The sequence below is a fragment of the Anthonomus grandis genome, chromosome 9 (assembly GCF_022605725.1).
Source record: "Anthonomus grandis grandis chromosome 9, icAntGran1.3, whole genome shotgun sequence".
Taxonomy (NCBI): Eukaryota; Metazoa; Arthropoda; class Insecta; order Coleoptera; family Curculionidae; genus Anthonomus; species Anthonomus grandis.
Window position 1 is genome coordinate 11,058,356 of NC_065554.1, and position 22,218 is coordinate 11,080,573.

The 22,218-nt window shown below is 32.3% G+C and overlaps 1 protein-coding gene across 1 annotated transcript in view; it reads left to right on the top strand.

Annotated features, from left to right (window-relative positions):
- The first annotated feature begins 7,930 nt into the window (after positions 1-7,930).
- Positions 7,931-22,218, top strand: part of LOC126740428 (flotillin-2) — a 512,088-nt gene continuing 497,800 nt past the window's right edge. The window contains exon 1 of the mRNA XM_050446453.1: positions 7,931-8,071. Within this exon, the coding sequence (XP_050302410.1) occupies positions 8,023-8,071 (49 nt within the window). The 5' untranslated portion in view covers positions 7,931-8,022. The remainder of the gene's footprint in view (positions 8,072-22,218) is intronic.

Consider the following 22,218-nt stretch of genomic DNA (forward strand, 5'->3'; position numbering starts at 1 on the left):
TTTCTCTCTTTTTCTTTTTTCTCTTTTCTCTCCTTACCCCAGTAATACAATGAACGAATTCTCATGCATTGATCCCAATGTTCACTATTATCTAACTTCAAAATTGTCTTGATTATTTTTGTTAATTAGGTTTAGAATCTATATAAGTTTATATACTTTATGCAAGCTGTTCTATCTTGCTCCAGTAACCATTTTTTTAGGCCTGTTTTAAAAGATGGAATATATAAAATATTTCGTAAGTTCTGTGGAATGAAGTGGTATACATGTGGTCCCAAGAATTGTAGAGATCTTTGCCCAATTCTTTTATATGTCCTGTCAGTTTTATTTATCTTATTATTTTTATGTCTAGTATTGTGATCGTGTGTAATGTTTTGTAGTTCGGTCCTCTTTTTGTGTTGCCTTGTTAGCATCTTAAAACAAAAGATTTGGTGAATATCTAATAAGCGGTTTTCTTTGTACAGTAAGTCGCTTGGATATCGCCTTTTCTTGCCAAACATTATTTTTAGAAAAAGTTTCTGCATTATCTCCAGCTTCTTTAGATGTACATCATAGGCCCCACCCCAACCCAAAATTCCATACTGAATATGAGAATATACTAATGAGTAATATATTACCTTTATTTGAAACGTATCTAGTATTTGCTTAATTTGTTTAAATTTAAATATAATTACTCTACGTTTTTTTATGACATTCTCGATATGTATATTCCATTTTAATAAATTATCAATATACACACCCAAATATATAATGGATTGAGCTTCCTCAATATTCAGTTGATGTTGATTTAGATTTATATGTAAGCTTGAAAATCCGGGTCCATTTTTCTTAGAACAACTAAATGCCAGATATTTCGTTTTTTCAAAATTTATATCACGCTCCGCTTTTGCCTTCACATCACCCCAGGAATTCCCTTCATAAAACACGACTGTATCATCCGCAAAGGAAGAGATTTGACCTTCGTAATTACCCTGCAATAGTCCGTTAATATAGATAGAAAATAATATTGGTCCAAGAACTGTGCCCTGGGGTAGACCAAATTCCAGCTTGGTTTCTCTACTTAAGAAATCATCTATTTGCACTTGTTGCCTTCTATTGGAAAGGTATGACTTAAAAATATCCAGAACTTTACCTCTCAATCCGTTTGCTTCTAATACCTGCAGCATTATTTTATGGCCTACAGTGTCAAAGGCACGCGCTAGGTCTAAAAATATGCATATTATTTTTTGTTTTTATCTAAAGCTGAATGAATTTTATTAGTAAGATATACAATCGCGTCTTCTGTTGATATTTTTGATCTAAATCCATATTGCTTAGGAGATAAAACATTAAATTTTTCCAAGAAGGAGGATATTTGTTCTTTCAATAATTTTTCTATAATCTTTGAAATAGTTGAAATTAGAGTAATTGGCCTATAGTTAGATACAATTGTTTTGTCTCTTTTTTTGTGCAGTGGCTTAATTATACCCAATTTAAGATCCTGTGGATAATTTCCTGTTAAAATAATTTGGTTAAAAAGGCAATTTGGAATCAGCGGCTTATTAATATAAGAGCTAACAAGTTTTATGTGGTGTGTTGTTATACCGTCTTTCCCAGGAGCTTTATTAGGCTTAAGCTGCTTTATTACATTTACTACATCCGCATCTTTCGGGGATTTTAGAAATATGTTGTTATTATTAATTTTACACTTTCTGGGAGAATTTAAAGGTTTTTGTATCTTAAATGCCAGATCCTGGCCTAATTTTGAAAAGTAGGTGTTAAATTCATTAGCAATTTCGAATTTATTTGAAATTATTTTTCCTTCGGAACAAATCTGAGTAATTTCTTGTTTCATATCGGGTTTACCTACATATGAATTAACTACTTTCCATAACTTCTTAGGGACATAAGAAGATAGGAGGAATATAAGAAGATTGTTAAAAGTTAATTTTAACAATTTATTTTATTTTATGATTTTATGGAATCGAAGTTTATGGTTGTCAAACGAATAATACCTTTTTTCTCAAGTAAATAATTTTTGCCTGAACTTTCTCCCAAATCCCAACATGTGTTTTTACCTACTTTTTAAGAAATGCCTTTGTTACCAGTTTAGCTTAAGTGCACTTAAAAATCCATTTTTCTCCTCAAGTTCACTTAAGTGTTGGCCCCATGACACACGTGCATCCCACATTTTTACCCAACATTTCACCCCGAGTCCCACGAGAAAAAATCAGCATTCACTCCGTCGCCGCAAAAAGAAGTACCTACTCTCGCGCCCCCGAAACACAAGGTTTCTTTCACCAGTGAAGGAATTCACAAAGCTTAAAGTACCGAGAAAATAAGTTAGTCAAGAGCAAGTTGGCGCAAGCAATTCCTCTCTCTCTCACTCTCTTCCGTTTAAGTATTTGTCTAAAGTTCATATATGTATACCTAATTGTTACGATAAAGTAGTTTAAGTTATGTAAAAAGGTCTATAGTGAATAAGTGTGCGTAAAGGTGGAAAATTGAACTGAAAGTGAGTGCAACAGTGGTTGTCAATAGCTGCACAAACCAAGGTGACGTTAGTGCTAATGCCGTTCCTGGTTCCTGCTAAGTTCCTGCTATTGGTCTTGTGATTCTGGAAGGCTGGTAACGTCAACTAATATTGTAAACCCTGTTAAATAACTAACTTCAACATTGTAAATCGTTCATTAGTCTATACCTGTTAATTATTACTAACCAAAAGGTACAATAAACCCTTATGTAATCGTAAATCACAACTGTGTAATTTATTGAACTGGACCTATGTCATCGAAGGGCTCGTCAATGCAGTAGCCGTTGCTCGAGCAGGTATAGGTAGGTTTTTTAAGAAACCCTAATCTATATTCAAAGATACTGTGGAGATTCCTGCATGGTCCAGAGCCAGACAAAGAAGGAGTCTCCTGCAAATCGGGCTGGCAATTGCCTTGCAACAAAGCCATCAACAAAACAAGACAAGACAAGAGTTCTTGCAAGCAAACAATTCTGCCCATAGTTCCACGGCATGCTACTTCTAGCCTTTCAATGTTTTTATTTTTATTTTTATTTATTTATTTACGGGCATTACCCATTTTTACAGAAATAGCATAATTTACAATAACAATAATTTATAACCTCAAACAATTTATACTTAGTATTATTTTATATAATTATCATTTGATATTCACAACCCATCACTATCACAGTCATAGAATAAAACAGGATTAATAAATAATGGCAACAGGAGAACCTAAAAAATATACAACAAAAGAACACAATAAAATTAATTAAATTCAGTTTTCACTCCCTTGAACCCAATTATCACCTCCAAAATTGGTTTAAACCAGCACACAATAGTATGAAGTATGAATAGTATGTACACACAATTAAACAGAATAGCAAAAACCCCACAACAATATACAAAGTCACACATGAAAATCCTCAACAAACTTAGCAAAGCGCCTTGGACTTATATTGAAATCTATGTTCAGAGATGTACTATTATTTGCAAGCCTGGCTGATCTAGCAATAAAGCTATTGTACTTGATGTTTATTCTACAGAAAGGTTGGTAGAAAAGGCTGTTTGACCTTGTATTTCTCGTAGGTATTGCTAGACCTATTGAATATAGCAGGTCTGGTGAATCTACAGAAGCAGTCAGAAGGTTATACAAATTTTTTAAATCCCGTTGTTCCCGACGAACAACAAGAGGAGGAAGACAAAACAGCTCATACAGAACCCTGTAATCATAATGGTAGTTGTCAACAGGATCAATTTTGGATTTAAATGCCAGGTATTTCAGCATTCTCCGTTGCACCTGTTCCAACCTGTGAATATAGCAGGCATAATGAGGACTCCAGACTGAGGAGGCATACTCCAACAAAGGTCTGATCAATGTACAGTAGAGCATGCGGATAGCAGGGGTATTTGTAAAATCTCTTGTGCATCTCTTGACAAAACCTATTATTTTAAGGGCTTTTGTTACTATCTCAGATATATGAACGCTAAATGTAAGAGATGAGTCGAATATGACTCCAAGGTCCCTAATTGTTGTCACATTCGACAAGGGTCTATTGCACAAGGAATATGCGAATGTTGTGGTATTTCTACGCTTGGAGAAGCAAATACTATAGCACTTGGCTGGATTCAAATCCATGCAGTTCTGAACACACCACTCTTCCAGTCTGGAAAGATCTGACTGTAGATTGACACAGTCATTAAGAGAGGAGATAGCTAGAAAACATTTCAGGTCGTCTGCAAAACATAAGAATCTGGAATATTTAAAACATGAGTGGATGTCGTTCATAAAAACATTAAAAAGAAGCGGCCCCAAATGTGATCCTTGAGGAACACCTGAGGGAACGCTTAGCTCGTAGGACATGAAGCCATTGACCCTTACAATTTGGGACCTATCTGATAGGTAGCTGCGAAACCATCTCAAGAAATTTCCCCCTACACCCGCGGCTCCAAGCTTACTCAAAAGTATCTCATGATTGACTCTGTCGAACGCCTTCGAAAAGTCGGTATAGATAGTGTGAACCTCGCCACCCCTATCCAAGACGCTCGCCAGATAGTCTGCATAAGTCAATAGATTAAGCTCTGTTGATCTCCTGGTCTTAAAGCCAAACTGCTCTGATATAATGGTAGGACCCAAAAATGATGTAAGATGTTGTGTTACAATTTTCTCGAATAGTTTTGGAATAGCGTTTAAGTTGCACACTGGTCTATAGTTGTTTACGTCGCCCTTGTTTCCTGCTTTATGTATAGGGGTCAAGTAGCTTGTCTTCCAAAAATCAGGGAAGACTCCCAATTCTAATGATTTATTGAATAAAATAAAAAGTGGATGAGACAGAACAAAACTGCATGATTTAAGGATGGAGGGTGGTATGCCATCTGGCCCTGGACCCTTATTGGTGTTCAAGCTGCAAATTTCATTGTATATTGTAGAAATATTTATGTGAAAATTGCTTATGTTGATATTATTGAAGGATAAAGATTCAGGTACAGGGTAGTTTTTGGTTGAATAAACTGTTTTGAAGTAATCAGCAAAGAGATCAGGTAGGGCAGGACCAAGAAGGCAATGCTTATCATTATAGAACATTTCTGAAGGTAGATCATTTCCTAGTCTTCTAGAGTTGACATAAGACCAGAACTTCTTTATGTTACTGTGATCAACTAAATTTCTTTCTGATTCGGAAACATATTGTTCAAAACAGACTTTTGCAAGTAATTTACACTCTGATCTTAAGCTTGAGAAGGTAATATAATCATCTCTGGAACCCGAATCTTTGAAAACTTTATGTGCCTGTTTCTTTGTAATTACCAAATTTTTAAGAGCTGGAGAAAACCACTTTGGAAAGTGCCCGCGAGACACCCGTTTTAAAGGTACAGCAATATGTATAACTGAATAAAGTATATCGTAAAAAATATTTAACATAATATCTAGGGAATCCTGTTGAAGTACATAATTCCAATTAGCCTGTCCAAGAAGTTCATTAATTAAATAAAAATTTGCTGAATTATAATCATAATAATATTGATTGTTAAATCTACCTGGATGATTAGTATGTCCTCTCGAAACAGTAATGGATGTAAGGAGGGGTGGATGGTAATTGTCCTGTGGAACCAGAGCATCATCAGCTGCCGTGACCTCTGCAGACAAGGTACTCTCACAAAAAATCAGATCCAGTGTATTCCCCAGGTGGTTTGGAATATTATTCAATTGGTATAGATTGTGGAAACTACATAAGTCTAATATCACTTCTATGGACTCGACTTCCAGAGGGCAAGCACCCAGTGCACTGGTCGCTTGAGAACAAAAGTTGTCTGATGACCAAATTGCTTTTGGCAGATTGAAGTCCCCGAACAGTAGTAATGGGCACTCCTGATTCCCAGAGAAAGAATCGATCTCTTGGCTGAGCATGTTGTACTTTTCTGAAGGTGATTTTGGAGGGAAATAAATACAGCCCACTATGAACTTTCCTAGCCCAGAGCCTACACTAACAAATAACAGTTCAAGGTCTGTTGACAAGTTTATTACAGCACTAGATAGTTCCTTTGAGATCGCCACCAATACTCCACCACCTCTTGAGGAGGTGCTAGATTTTGCACTTCTGTCAGTCCTAAAGACATTGTACTTATCCAAACCAAGCTCTGCATCCGATATATCAGCCGAGAGCCAGGTTTCACTTAGTAAAATTATGGAGTAGCAATTAGAGATAATGTTACTCTGGAGAACTGACAACTTAGTTCTCAATCCTCGAACATTCTGGTAGTAAATATCTAGGTTTTGCTGTCTATGGGATGGTTGCTTTGTTGTAGAAGGCCCGTTTATTAGTTTTTTTTCTTAAAAATGTATGGGGTACCATTACGATACCTAATGGATACATTTTCACCCTGGGCTCTCCGGCTACTAAGCTCAACTGACAATTTCTTTTCAGCATCCCTCTGCTTCATGGTGAGATCAAAGTTCAAGAAAACATTCTTTCCTTTAAGTTTAAAGCGATTCCTGACAAGATTCATGACATCATCTGGTGATTTGAGAGATATCCTTAAAGCCCGAGCCTGATTTGCGTTAGGTTTACCAATCCGAGAAAAGTGTAACACCTCTGGGGGATTTTCAGTGAGATGTTTAAATAGTTCTTCGACCTTTTTCTTGTCCTCACCCTCAGGTAAATTAAAGAGCATTAGATTCTTTGATCTCTTCTGCCGCTCCTGCCATTCCAGGATAACTTCTTCCTCTGGAGCTTGGCTTGTAATTGGTTGTGCAGAACTATTTGAATTATCCTTAGCTGCATTCTTTAAGCCTTCTATTTCCGTTTTAACTAGAGATTTGATGTCCTCAAGACTTGCTGAAAATTGGGATTTCATTGTTTTTAGGTCATTCGAAAAAGACCTCATAAGATTGGCTGAATCCAAAATTCCCTGTGTACTACTTTTTAATTCGGTAAATTCAATCTCAAGAGCTGTGACACGGTTAACCAGTTGCATGGTTTCATTTAATTTTGGCAAGCACAATTTGCATATATAAGGCATAACTCGGCTGCTCATGACGATGGCCCGAAGTTCAGTGGTACTAATTCCTGAACATTTCCTGCATAAAATATTCTTACAAAAATCACATGGGTAGCCAAAAACATCGTTTGAATTTTTTGGCTCTTTCAGCACACAATCCTGAGAGCAGGAGGAACATATGTTAGACATTATAAGTTATGAAGAAAGATTCAGATTCGCCAAATAACGTAGGAAAATGAAAATAACGTAGATCATGCAAAAATTGGTACATGCGAAAACTGCGCGTAAGTTCGTCCGTTGGTCTTTTTATCAGTGCATTCCTTTTTTTTTTTGTTGGAATTGCAGTAAATTTCAAAGAGCAAATGATTTTGGTAGTTGTTTATCCACTTTCTAGTAACTCGAGATTAATATTAATACACAATAATAGTTTTATAATATCGGCGAAAAAAAGCTGCACATTATGACACTAAATAACCTGTGTTATTGGGAATAAAACTATCACAATTTGTCAGAATATCGGGAGTAAGAATACCGTGCGACCGCGCGTTGTATATATTATTGCTATTGTGTATGTTCTAAGTAAATGTCATTAAATTTGGTTAGTGTCCGTTAAAGTTAAAATTATCTTTTACTTACGAAATCGTTAAGGCTGACCACTGTGCCACACCAGAAACGTATGTCGTAGCTAACTAGCGACGCCGGCTGTTTGACAGTTCCCTTTAAACTTTTTGGAAAATCAATATTTTTGTTGCATAGACTCCTTTATTTCCTTTCGCTGTCTCTATATAAATATAATAGAATAAAGCCAGTATTTTAATTTAAATTTACCTTATCAAATTGTGTTAGCGGTTAACCAAACTCTCGACAATCTAAATTTAAACAGAGTGCGTCTGCGTATTTGCGATCGGATCTGTCGGGCAAATACCCATCAACATTAAAATCAAAATAGCGATTTGTTATTCGCGTCGGTGTTTTATGGTGTTTATTCTCCGTGTTTTTCGGGATATACTTTAATTGTGGTTAAATCAAGTATCGCCATGGGAAATATTCATACTGTAGGGCCCAACGAAGCTCTAATAGTTTCAGGTAAGCATCTTTATATTAATGTCAATACCTATTTTTTTTTTAATGTTACTCATAATTTATTTATTTATTGATAATAAAGATTTCTGAGAAAACAAATGGTATTATGTAATATAATCGTGAATATTCCCTATGAAATTCTTCTAAACTAAATGCTAAATGGGTAGATAATTTATGCATAATTAAAACAACATATAAAACAATTAAATGGCGCTATTTTTAAACAGGCCTTGGCTCGGCGGTAAATTAAAATAATAAGTAAATAAATTCGGCAGGTCCAATTTGCCTAACTGAAGAGAAAACACATATCGAATTTAAGGTTATGTTTCCTTATAGATTTAGGGTTAGAATCTACATCAAAGTCCTGTCTGTAAAGGTTGTAAATAAATGGTAGTCGACGCCTGGCGCCGTACGTCTGAACGCGGATAAAACGAGACAATAGCTACGTTTACAACGCGCGGATCTATTAGGTCCCTGGACCAAAATATGATAGACTACTTTTTATTTACTATATTTTATTTACTATTCATCTATTGAGTCTGTAGCTGGCAAAGGAAGCTTAAGAATGCATTAGTTGAGTTTAACCGAGTTGCTAATTTTAGCTATGTTATGGATACTTTTTACTTTATTCTATTTGAATCTTACAAGAAGAAAAATAGGACTGACAACAGTGCATTTTTTTAACGTCAACTTTTACGAGTATATCCCGAGAACCGTAAAATTTTAAATAGGTTGAAAGGAAAAAAATTGTTCCACTGGGAACTACCCATAAATTATGGTGTACCTATATACAGGGTGGTCCATTTAACTTGATACATCGCATATCTCGAAAACTAAACCTTTATCCAGAAAATGTTTCATGTGAAGTTTTGGTTTCCAGTTGAATGGTTTCCAGGAGGCCATATAATGACGTCATTGGTTTGACCTTGAGTGGACGTCTTCAAGGTCGAATGAAGGTTCACTTCACTTTTTTGCATAGAAACCTCTATTTTTTTAATAGTATCTAATTTAGCGTAACTTTTGTAAGTAACTTTGATCTGACACTTTTTTACATGTGACCTCTCCTTTTCAAGATATTAATTCTTGATTCTTTTACGAATTTTTTCCTTGACAATGACAATGACTTTGGTTTAAACTATCGATTGATGCAAAAAATATTGTATTAGAGAATACTCTGATAAATCTTATTCCAGTACATCATAATATTTATTGTGTTGGGGATTTTAATATAAATCTTCTTAACTATGAAAATTCGGATGTAATTAAAATTAATGAGTTATTTAATGCATTGGGTTTGACTCAGGTAATTGAGGGGCCAACGCGCATAACACACAGAAAAAAAAGGATACTTAAAATGAGAATTAGACACTTCTAAGGATTATATATCCGCAAGAAGATAAAAGTTTAATTTAAGAACATTATATTTTCAATTTCAAGATGTTTATAGAATTGGTTTAAGTCGACAAATAACTTATTGTGAGAATATATTGAAATTTCATTTGAGAATATCATATTCTTGCAAGGAATATTTTTTTCTTTAAAGCGATGAAATTTAATTATTTAATTCAAATTTATTTTTTCTTACATTGAACCATTTTGGTAATTTGTATTGAAATGGTCATATTCTTAATTTAAGTAATTCTACTGTTAACAATAAATTGCTTCATCAAACCAAAAATATTTAAGACTAGCTACAATGAGTTATAAATTCAACTTAAAGATGTGAAGAATTGCTTTAAACCGCCTGGCAAATTAAATTGAATATTAAATAGTATTAAATTAAAATGTTTATGGCTTGTTATTAATATTTTTTTATTCGATTTAAATAGGTTAAATATTTGAAATGAGTAATATTTACACTCAGTTGAAATAAATTAATAGTTTTATAGTATTTAGTGCTGTGGTATTTATTGGGTTCTTTTTGAATTAGAATAAAAATACCAAAATGCACACACTTTCTGGTAGTTTTATTTTGATAGCAAAAGAACCCTATAAATTACCACAACACTAAATAACATAAAACTGTCAATTATTATTTCAACTAAGTGTAAGAATTGCTATAACGTATAAAACATTTAACCGTTTTATATTTTATGATTTAGGTATTGCAATAAATTACTATGTATTTACCTAATTATTTTTCGGTTAAATTCTGGTAATAAATTAATAGAACAGGTTCTACGCAAACATATGTTTATTATTCAAAAACAAAAACCTACATACATTATATAGGAACAAAAATATCATTTTACATTGCAACAACAACAGTAAACCAAAAGAAACACACATTTTGTGTATGTTTTTTAAATATAGATACATATTTATCACAAAGTACAAAGTAGGTACTCATAGAAAATAAAAATGTGAACAAGTTTATTTCCAAAAAACATTTAAACAATCCTACTAAATACTTACAAAAAAAATGGTAATAATATTATTATGTAGTACATATTTCAAATACAAACATATGTCCTACACTAGAGTATTTGATTAATGTTTTGTTATTTAGAGCATTAATAATTCAATAAAAAACTAAGAAAAATTAATGAAATAGATCATCAATAGCATTAAGAATAGGGTCCTATAATAAGATATATAATACAAATATATGTAATTTACTATTATTAAAATAAAATGTTCTGATTTTGATGAAATCTAGAATAATCGAGAATTATTGCACAGTTTGATGATTGCTTAAATCGGTAAAATGGTTATTTATTTAATCAATTCCAGGCCAAGCAAAATTAAAAATTGATTTTTTTTTAAATAATCATCAATAACATTAAGAATCAGTTCCTTTGATAGTCTCCATATAATGAAATTATGGAAATGTATACAATTGTCTTCAATATGTTCTGGTGATACCATAATGATCAGTTAATCAATTTCAGATGAAAAAAATCACTACCATGATTTAAGGAAAAATTATCCTTAAGCCATCGGAAGCATCTGACTAAATTTGTTATTGTAATATCTTTTAAAAGTAATATTATCCATGAAAACCTTATAAAGCATTAACAATGAAATCCCGTAATTATGTATAGTGATTATAAGACTATTTGCACAATTTTTCCAAATATATTTAAAAAACTACAAAACATTTCTTGATTTTTAAGAAAAATAAGATGAATCAAGAATAATTGAAACCAAAATGATCAGACCAGAAAATATTTGTATTTTTAAGTAGAACTTGATTATTTCTGGCATCACTATGATGATAACGTAATTAATCTATAATAATAAATTCCAAGTAATAGGAGTATATGAATCATAGCTCCTTAATTTGCATTTCTTGCATCAATCATTTAAATTTTAAACAAGAATTGAAAATATCAAAGAAAACGTTGATTATTAAAATCTAAAGGTATTCACAAACTTTCAATTACATTTGTGAAAACAAAATTAATTAACAATCAAATTGATACTATCATTGATTGGGAGATTGTTGATTGCCTTTTGAATATCTATGGTGATCAATTTTTTCTATCTCTTTGATCAATCTATTTGATCAATTTTAGGCCTACAGAATTAAAAAAAAACAATTTTAAACCTATAAGAGTACTTGAACCAGAGCTCTTTAATCTTTCGTGATTTGCGATGGTACATTAATCATTCCAAGAAGAATAGAGAAAACCATTAAGGAAATTAATTGTAAAAATGATTGGACAATAATTGAGGCTACAGCAAAATGATAATTAGACAGCCACATAAGAGTTTCAATTAGGGAAATTTTAGATCCATCTAGCACACCAATCTTCAAAACAATATCTACAGGGGTATCAAATTTATCGAAAAAGTAAGTTTTTTCTTTCATTACCATCCTGTAGTGTAAAAGATTATGATTACATAGTGCAAGGATTTAGTTGCATATTACATTCATTAAATTAATGTAAAAATTCAAGAGAATTAAATAAAAAAATTAGCTATAAATGCATATAGATTCATACATATAGAAAGTAATTTTTCTTATATTCATTTGCAAACTATGGTGTAGTTAATCGTCATAACATGCACGTGTCCTTACAGGCCAAAAATATCCTAATTTTTTGCTGGAGATTCTACCAGTATTTTTGGAAGATGTGTTTTTTGAAGTGAGACTAAATATGTGGTACCAGCATGATGGTTGTCCTGCACATTATTCACGCGTTGGGCGCCAAGTGTTGGATCGTGACTTCAATGGACGTTGGATAGGTCGCGGTGGAGCAGTCCACTGGCCGCCACGGTCACCTGATTTGACGCCCTTAGATTTTTTTCTATGGGGTTATTTGAAGGAGATCGTATATCGCGATCCACCAACGACTCCCGAATATATGAAGCTGCGAATCACGGAGGTTTGCGGGCAGATAACTCCACAGATGCTGCACTCTGTTCATCGATCGTTTAGAAAGCGAGTCGAAAAATGTAAGTGGAAGGTGTTCAGAGTATATGTGTTCAATAAATGTTCAAAGTGTTGACTTTGAACATTTATTGACTTTTTTTGTTTCAATTTCTTTTATTTGAACTTTGTACGTTTTATTTTCAAGTTTTCGAATCTGTTGATAATAAAATTCTATCATAAGATACTTTCACTCCTTTTGATAGATCATCAGATACTACCTACAAGGGCAATTGAAAAGGAGAGGTCGCATGTAAAAAAGTGTCAGATGAATGTTACTTATTTTTTAACGCTAAACCAGATACTATTAAAAAAATAAAGGTTTCTACGCAAAAAAGTGAAGTTGACCTTCATTTGACCTTGAAGACGTCCACTTAAGGTCAAACCAATGACGTCATTTTATGCCCCCCTGGAAACCATTCAAACGTCGCATGAAACATTTTCTGGATACATATTTAGTTTTCGAGATATTGCGATGTCTTATGTTAAATGGACCACCCTGTATATGGAGGTGTTACATTAGTTTAATTATCAATTTATTAGTGTATTATAGGTACCTAATAGTTGGATTATCAAGGAAAGGGAAATTTAGTACTTATACCTATATTTATAAAATGATTAATAATTTAAGACCTGCACCTACCGTTAATCCTTTTTGTATCCATTCTATACCTTTCGAGTTGTCTTTTTATTATTTACCAGTCGTATCTTAAAGGGCTAATCTGATAACAGTAGGTAAACCAAACATGTTTTAATCTAATTACTTATGATAAATATAGGTACTCATATTGGTAAATGATTTGGGGACATGGTTATTAATCCCTTATTTTTACTAAAACCTGTCAATGTAGCCTTTTACCTACATAGGTACACACCTACTATTTTAGAACCGCCCATCTTTTTCTAAAAGTGTGCAAGTATCTGTTTAATTTTTCATTTATTGATAATCTTGTGATATCGCATTAATTTTGTTCCTTGGTCTTTATATTAGTTTTTGTCCGGTATCGTGGTTTCTTAATCAGTAATATGGAACATTTAAAAAATAAAGTTTTAAAAGGTCAGACTCGTGAGGTTATTGCAAATGCAATAAGAATTGGTGATGAGGAAAATGCTAATAATGCTTTTAAGTTACCCTTAAAAAATAAAACAGAACCACCACCTATATGTATTGTGGAGTGGGGCGATCTACTATAACTAAAATTAGAAAAGAAGACCAACATCGACGTGAGTTTGACCCTACAGACTCTTTATCGACTCCAGGAAAAACACGTAAGAGATTATTAGTACTGCAAAAAATTGATGATGCTAATTTTGGCGTAATAAGAAGTGGCCGCTACACTGCAGTTACATGCCGAACACGAAAATGGATTTATTGACGGTGCATCAATTTTTAAAGCTGGACTATCTACGGGGGATTATCACGGGCAAGTAAACGGAACAAATTTTACGAAATGGATAGAAGTAAAACTGTTGTCAAATATTCCAGAACAGACTGTTCTTATTATGGACAACGTCCCCTATCACTCTGTATTAGCAAGTAAAGTGTCCACAAAAAATCTTTGTCCTCGACAAAGAAGTAATAGTAAATTGGCTCAAAGACAACAAAATTAACTTTGACGAATCAAAAAGAAAATTTGAGCTTTACGATTTATTGTGTGCGCATTAGCCTAATAAGACCACCAAAAATTATAAAATAGAAAACTTATTGAAAGAACATGGACATATTCCACTAAGAACACCATCCTACATGTGCTTATTAAACCCTATAGAATTACTGTGGGCAATATTCAAGAAATCATAATACTGGTGATTTAACGGCTATACCAAATTAGTGGATTTATTATATAAGGGTATCGACTGTGTCAGTTCCAATCATTGGCAAAATAACTTCAGACATGTTATAGATATAGAGAATAGGTACTGGAAAACTGACCAGATAATGCAAGATATCCCTGAAAAATTAATTATAAAAGAAGATGATGATGAAAGTGATGCTAGTTCTGATGAGTTAGACGTTTCGGAAGAAGATAATATTGATCCTGATGTTGACTAAGAAACAATGACAATTTTTTTATGTTTATTAGTATAAATTTAAGTAAGATTACTAAATGTAATATACATATAAATTATTTATTAAGTCTTTTAAGTTAGATTGTAGTGTTTAATTTTACTTGTGTTTTGTTTATTTTTTTGTTTTATGATGAAAATAAAAACATTTTAGAGTCCATTAATATAGGTGTACAAAATCAATCGCTTTTATTATAAGTTTATTAGAATTATAATAAGACTTTTTATTATAACTCTTGGTTGTAAAAATTTAAAAAAACAGGTAAGTAGAAAGTAAAAAGGTAAAATATGTAATATTTTGTTAACTGATAGTGTGCGCCATTGAAAATGCCTCGAGACCAAGTTCGAAATGGGTTTTTTACAGTATTTATGGCCTTATTCCCCCTTTCGTCGCGGTTACAGTTACCACAGATGAATAGTAGTACAGCCCTCTTTATAAGGATTGATTTTGAGGGTTAAATTACTGCAGGATTATCTCTAGGATCAAAATGTCATTTGAAGAATGTTTATCAGTTTATACCAAGAATTATAGGACATAACCTCCAAATCTTTCAAAGTGTTTTTTCAAAATAATAAAAATAAACTAATAATTTTTTTTCAAGGCTTAAGCTTGTTCTTATTATCTTCTTTATTTTTGTGTACAAAAATAAAAACCTCGTAAGCTAACATCGAATAAAATGTCAAACTTGTCATTTTGGTACTTCAAAATAGGTCAAAATGTTTACACCGAAAAAAAAATTTAATCTACCCTGTTTGGGAAGCATCAAATTCGTGTATGAAATTTTAGTGCGCTGCCATTTACACCGAAAAAATAGTCCTCGTGACGTCATTTGATCTAAGTACCGTAACGCGTTGTAAACATATCTAATAATTCGTCTTTTTATAGTTGGTCTGACATAATTTTTCCACCAATCATGTTACATGTATAATTAGTGACAGTGGCCCCAGGTCAAAAAAAGGGTCAATTCGTAAATTCTTTACGTTAACTGATCTTAATTAAAAAAAAATGCAGGAAGTTAATACCAGAGGTGTAACAGCACACATCTTTTTATGTAGCTGTATCTATCACAAAATAAAATCAAGGTTTTTAATTTTTTTTTTTTTCTTATAATGGTTTTGATCTGGTTAAATTGTCTTTTTACGTTATATTATATTTTAGTGAAGGAAACCAACCAAACAGGTAATTTAATCATAAAGATCCTTGTCCGGACACAAGTATAATTTAAATAAAAATGCGGTTAATTCTTCTATTTGATATAGATACAAGTTTAAACAGGGCAGGGCGCCCATTGAATTGGATCGGATCGGCACGGAACAGTCCTGTCGGAATTATTTGAAATACGTAGAAATAGATTAACATCCGCGCACTGCTTCTTGACGTGCATACCCCGCTACCTTGTAGTTGATAATTTTGTGTCCTTTTATTGTTTACAATGGATGAAGAACTTTTAATTGATACTGTTAGAGAATATTCACACCTCTATGATCAAGCTAGTAAATATTATCCTGACAGTTCACGAAAGGAAAATGCTTGGGAAGAAGTAGGAAAAACTCTTCATTGCACATGTAAGATATATATATATATATATATATATATATATATAAATAACATTAGTAGTTGCTGGTAATTTTGTGTGCCAACATTTTGCTTTCATACATATCACGGTATGTTTCTTCTACCTTGATAAATACATTCACGTTGCCAAGGTACAGAACCTTGAGGAGAAATAAAAACTCTTTAAATGTTTCTCGAATTGCATGTGCTTCTCTTTGAAAATTACTACCCTGTCTTGCCATAGGTATTACGCCTATAAGTTCTTCGTGCTCAAGTTCCCCCCGGCTGCCATTCATGTTTGTCATTTCGAAGGAAATTATGTAATACGGTAGTGGCCTGTACAATCAAATCGAGATGCTCTAGTGAAATATTTAATTTTTTTAAATATATGCGAAATTTTTTTTGCTAAAATTCCAAACCCATTTTCACTTACTGGTCTTGCTCTGCTATGACGATAATTATAGATGTTTTTAGCCTCGTCATTAAGGCTTTGTATACCTGGATACGGTCTCATCAAGTTTGGCAGCAGAGGGAATGCTTCATCTTCCACTATTTCATGAGACAACACTTTGTCTGTCCCTGGCAGAGCTTTGTTTTGTGGAATTTCCAGTTTTCCAGAAATTAATTTTTTACCTAATTGTAACGAATTAAAGATACCACCGTCGCTATTTCGTCCATGTGCTCCTATATCAACAGTTATAAATCTATATTCAGCGTCTAGTAGGGCAAGAAGCACGATACTAAATTGTTTTTTATTATCAAATTTATATTCAAATTTTATTTTGCATTACCAAAGGTTGCAATGTTGTCCATATTTTTAAACATGTATCATAAATAATATTTCAAACTGTGGTTTCTGCCAATCGGTAGCTGAACGAAATTGTAGAGAATGAATCACCGTAACCCAAAAACCTACAAGTTAAAAATATTATTAGAAAAATGCTACTTAAATTCTGTCAGATATACAAATTACTACAGTGCGTGTGCAAATAATGAAAAAAATTTGTTTTTAATCATTTGTTGTTATGTGTTGGTTTGTTTGTTATAAAATGACTGCAACTGCAAATAATTTTATTACACGTCTCTTTACATAATTAAATACTCAAATTAATGCTAAACCCAATTTACTGATATCCGCATATATTATTTTCAGCGGCTGAATGTAAAAAAAAAATGGACTGCTCTTGATAATTTCGTAAAGCTGCTAGAAAACGAAAAACCAAAAGTGGTCAACCAGCTATAAAGTACAAGCCATGGAAGTTAACATAAGAAAAACAGATATATTTTCTTCTTCGGTTAATGAGAGAACAAACTTTAAATTTAGCACGAACTGCATCTGAAAATGAAAGTGAGGATGAAATAGATGTTACCAAAACTCCAATTTCCCAAATCAGTGATTCTCAACCAAATTCTCCCCAATCGCCACAAAATTCCAACCCTACACCTTAACATTCATCAATGAGTTTATTTAAATCTGTTAGATACCCGTCACACCCATGTCAAAAATTTCAGGCTTGGTAACAGAGTATGAACTAAAAACATTCCACGAACGTGAGATCACCATCATCTCAGTCAGTTCAGCATGAAAATATCCAAAAAACGCCACGCAGGCAGGCAAATCAATTTACATTATTAGGTCAACAATACCTACAATAATCACGTCACTCACGAATTTGAGGATTCCGCTACTCCACAATATTCCTATCCTTCGAGTCAGAACTATCAATAGGATATTCGGGGGAATTAGTGGCCAATTACTTAAATATTGCAGTCCCTTTTTGGATGTTTACATTGTACACACAGTCAATTGTTGTATAGAACAAAATTATTTTCCTGATCAGTGGAAATTATTCAATAGGTAAGCCACTTCCGAAAGTAAAAAATCCAACCAACTATGGCCAAGAATAATTAGTATATTACCGGCTTTGTCAATGGTTTTCGAAAGGGTTCTGTATAATCAGTTGATTGAGTACTGCGGTGTGAATAAAATTATCCCGGAGACTCAGTGTGGCTTTAGAAAGGATTTGGTTGTTGCCCTAATTCGAGTTACTGATGACATAATAACGTCAATCGATAAAAAGTTGTCTACTGCTTTGATTCTGTTAGACTTTTCGAAAGCGTTTGACACGATCAACCACGAACTTTTATTGGCGAAACTGAAATTTTGTGGAATTCTGGATGGTTCGGTGATGTTGATTAAATCATATCTTCATAAGAGATTTCAGAAAATATTTTCAAATAATTTTCCGAAGAAGCTAGAATTTTATATCTACACCTCAGATATACTTAAATCATTAAAGTAATGTAAACTGAGAGCTTTTGCCGATGATACCCAGGTTTATCTTCACTTCAATCATCAGGATTATTTGCATGCATCTTCTTTAATAAACCATGACCTGAATTTACTTAACCAGCTTTCTTCTTGCCATAAAACTTAAATTAAATCAATTGTTATGATTTTTGGACCTAATAAAGATTTTCTTAAAAATAATTTAAATATCTTATTAAATGATGTTTCTCTTCCCAAGATGGATCGTGCAAAAAATTTAGGCATTGTCTTGGATACTAAGGTGAGGTTTTGCGAATATATTTATATTTATATCGTTAAAAATTTTATATAATAGTCGTCAGGTTCTTAGTTTTCATTTGAGGGAAATGCTTTGTGAGTCTCTGGTCCTGTCCAACTTTAACTACTGTGATTTTATTTATGGTTCTTGCTTAGACATTGCAGATAAAAATCGTATTCAGAAAGTTGAAAATACTTGCTCACAGCAAATATTTTGATTACGAAAATACGATCACGGTTCACACACATTTAAAGAGCTTAACTGGTTGAGGATGGACAGGCGCATAGAGTTACACTTAGGTAATTTTTTATTTAAAGTTTTATTAAACCCCTCCCTTCCCTCCACGTTACGGAATAAATTTGTTCCTCGTTCAAACGTGAGAGTGATCTCACAAGAGTGATCCGATTTCAATGTTTTTTTATGTACAATGCCATTAAACTCTACAATATTTAATTATTTAATTTAAATCAAAGTTTAAGAAATATCTTTTTCACATTTAATCTTCAACCCGTAATTTAGGCCTTTAATTATTTATTTTATTTTTGGCAATTTTTTAAATTTTATATTTAGCTATTTAATATTTATTTAAACTATATATATTGTCCTTTATTTGGGTATTTAATGAATTTAATAGAGTTAATCTTTATATTGTAGCTTAAGTTTATGTCCGTTGAGTAGGGTGCAGTAAAGTAGCAATTATAGAATGTTATTATTGTTAATTACATCTGTAAATTTTGAATAAAAGACATTTATTATTATTATTATTATTATTATTATTATTATTATTATTATTATTATTATTATTATTATTATTATTATTATTATATGAACAGTCACGCATGCCACATTTTAAAAATCTATAATTTTTTTTTGTTAGAATATAAAGTTTATTTGTATGAAGGCAATATCTAAATCAGTTTTCTTGTTATAATGTTTTTGTTTTTACTGCTAAACGTTCTTCAGGGGAAATTGCTTTTCGAAAATTAGTATCTGGTCGTTTTAAAGGTAATATCTTAACCAAATCAAAAAAAAATTTCTGCGACATTCTAAAATATTTGAAAAATATCTTGTCATCTCATAATAAATCAGGAAACAGGTTTACAAATTCTCCAATTACATCTCCTTTGAGGTTAATTTCGTGGACCCAAAATCTCCTATTCCTAAAAATCCGATTTGGTGAGCCGGTGTAGGACTTTTCCGGACTGAGCGATGCCGTGCCGATCCGATCCGATTCAATGGGGGCCCTGCTTTATGGATAGTTCTTTGTAAATACTTTGTTTTATAATATTATTTTTTTTTAAAAACTAGTTGCACCACTAGAAGCAAAAAAATATGAAAATTTAATTAAATTTTTCGATGAAATATCTGGCTGCATAGCAGAACACACTAATTTTTTCGCAAGATATAACGAATTTAAAAAAAATTAAACTTGATCCAGAGGAATGATGTCTCTTAACAGAGGAATGATATTTTTGTATTTTTTAGGCAAAAGTATCTAAATCGCAATAGTTATTGTACTTAAAAGCTTAGTATGTGGTTAGTAATCCAAAAATTAAAAATAATGAAAGAAATAAAACTATTGAATACATGACAATACAGATTTTTGTTAAACAGTAAAGTAGTCAACATTTCTAAAAAAAACTAATTTTTTTTAAAAATATCCACTTCATCTTCAATCTTAAAATAGATCTTATTGGCACCAAGGTAAAATACAAATCATGTGGTCAAAATTCACAAAACCTGCATCGTTTGCTTTAATTTTAAATGCTTGTGGCTTTTTTAATTTGACATATAAGTTACACTTTATAAGTTGATAAAACAATTAAATGGCGCTATTTTTAAACAGTCCTTGGCTCGACGTAGAATTCAAATTATAAGCAAATAAATTGGTCAGGTCGAATTTGCCGAACTGAAGAGAAAACACATATCGAATTTAAGGTTATGTTTCCTTATACATTTAGGGTTAAAGTCCATATCAAAGTCCTGTTTGTAAAGGTTGTAAATAACTGGTAGTCGACGCCTGGCGCCGTACGTCTGAACGCGGATAAAACGAGACAATAATTCGTCTTTTTATATCTGTCCGACATATTTTTTCCATTAACTAAAGCCACCAATTATGTTACATGTAATAATTAGTGACAGTGATGACTCCAGGTCAATTCGTAAATTCTTCATGTTAACTGATCTGAATTAAAAAAAAATCCAAGAAGTTAATACAAGAGGTGTAAGAGCACTCATATTTGAAGCTGTTTTATCTACAACAGTAAAGTAGTCCACATTACTTTTTTAAAAATGAAATGTTTTCAAAAACATCCACTTCATCTGCAAATTTAGAATAAACCTTATTGGCATCAACTAAGTAAGTAGGTGAAAGTAAAATAGAAATTGTGTTTCCTATTGGGACTTGTTCAAAAGAAAGTTCAAAATATTTACAATAAGTTCAAAATAAATTTTTAAAATATATCAATTAGATAAAAATAAATTCAAAATAAGTTTCTCAAATATCAATAAAAATGTTAAATTAAAAATACTTAAACTAACTTTCCACTCGTTCAATCCAAAGTAAGGGAAAGGTGGGTGACTAAAATTAACTTTCCACTCGCTCAATCCAAAGTAAGGGAAAAAGTTTGAAAGGAATTTGGCACTTAACTTTTTTCAATCGGTTGAACCTCCTTGTCTCGCTAGGGTGCCGTGCACGTGCTGGCAAAGGGTGTGTCGACTGTTCTTCTTCCCGTGGTAGACCACTTCAGGGTTGATTTACACATCGTAAATATTAACGTTCGTTTGGAGCTAAAGAGTTGAAACTCACGATTGTAGTGACCACGGCGTCCCGATGACGTGAATACAGGATCACGCAAACTGCTCTAATCCTACCGACTGCGCCAGTTATGTTTTCTATCACGCCAATGTCGTTTTAAAAAACTTTTTATTTGACAAACAGCGATACAGTGTACTTAAAACAAGAACGAAGATTGACCTAGCTTAATATAAAAGTGATTATATAGACCAATAATGCAAATGAAACATGGAATACAATATAACTAAGTAAGTATATACATAAGCAAAATATTAGATATAGGGTGGCAAAATTGTGTACATAACTAAGCGCATAACTATATGTTTTTAAAAAATCTATCAAGATTGTCTAGAAAAATTAGTTTATATTATTGACAGGCTATTGTCAAAAATACTGATCTGGCATTTAAATAGTTGCATTTGGTTTACTGTTTTTTTTTTGAATATCGTTAATAATACATATCTCGTATTGGAGCTGAAATAAGTTTTAAAGATTGAAATTATTGTATTACTTGCAAATTATGAATTATCCGCTTGCCGATATGATAATTATATAGTTTAGGGGCTGCTGAACAAAGTATACTTTTGGAATCCAGAATTTATGCGCAACGTTAGCAAGATCGTAGCTTTAACTGTAGTTGAGATGCCCCAAAAACGTACATATATTTAAAAAAAATATATCTACTTTTCTTCTTATTTCTAAAATATGAAACATCAAAAACTCAAATCATTTAATTATTTTATTATAACCAGCACACACACAACACTCGCATATTAGTAAATTCTCCAT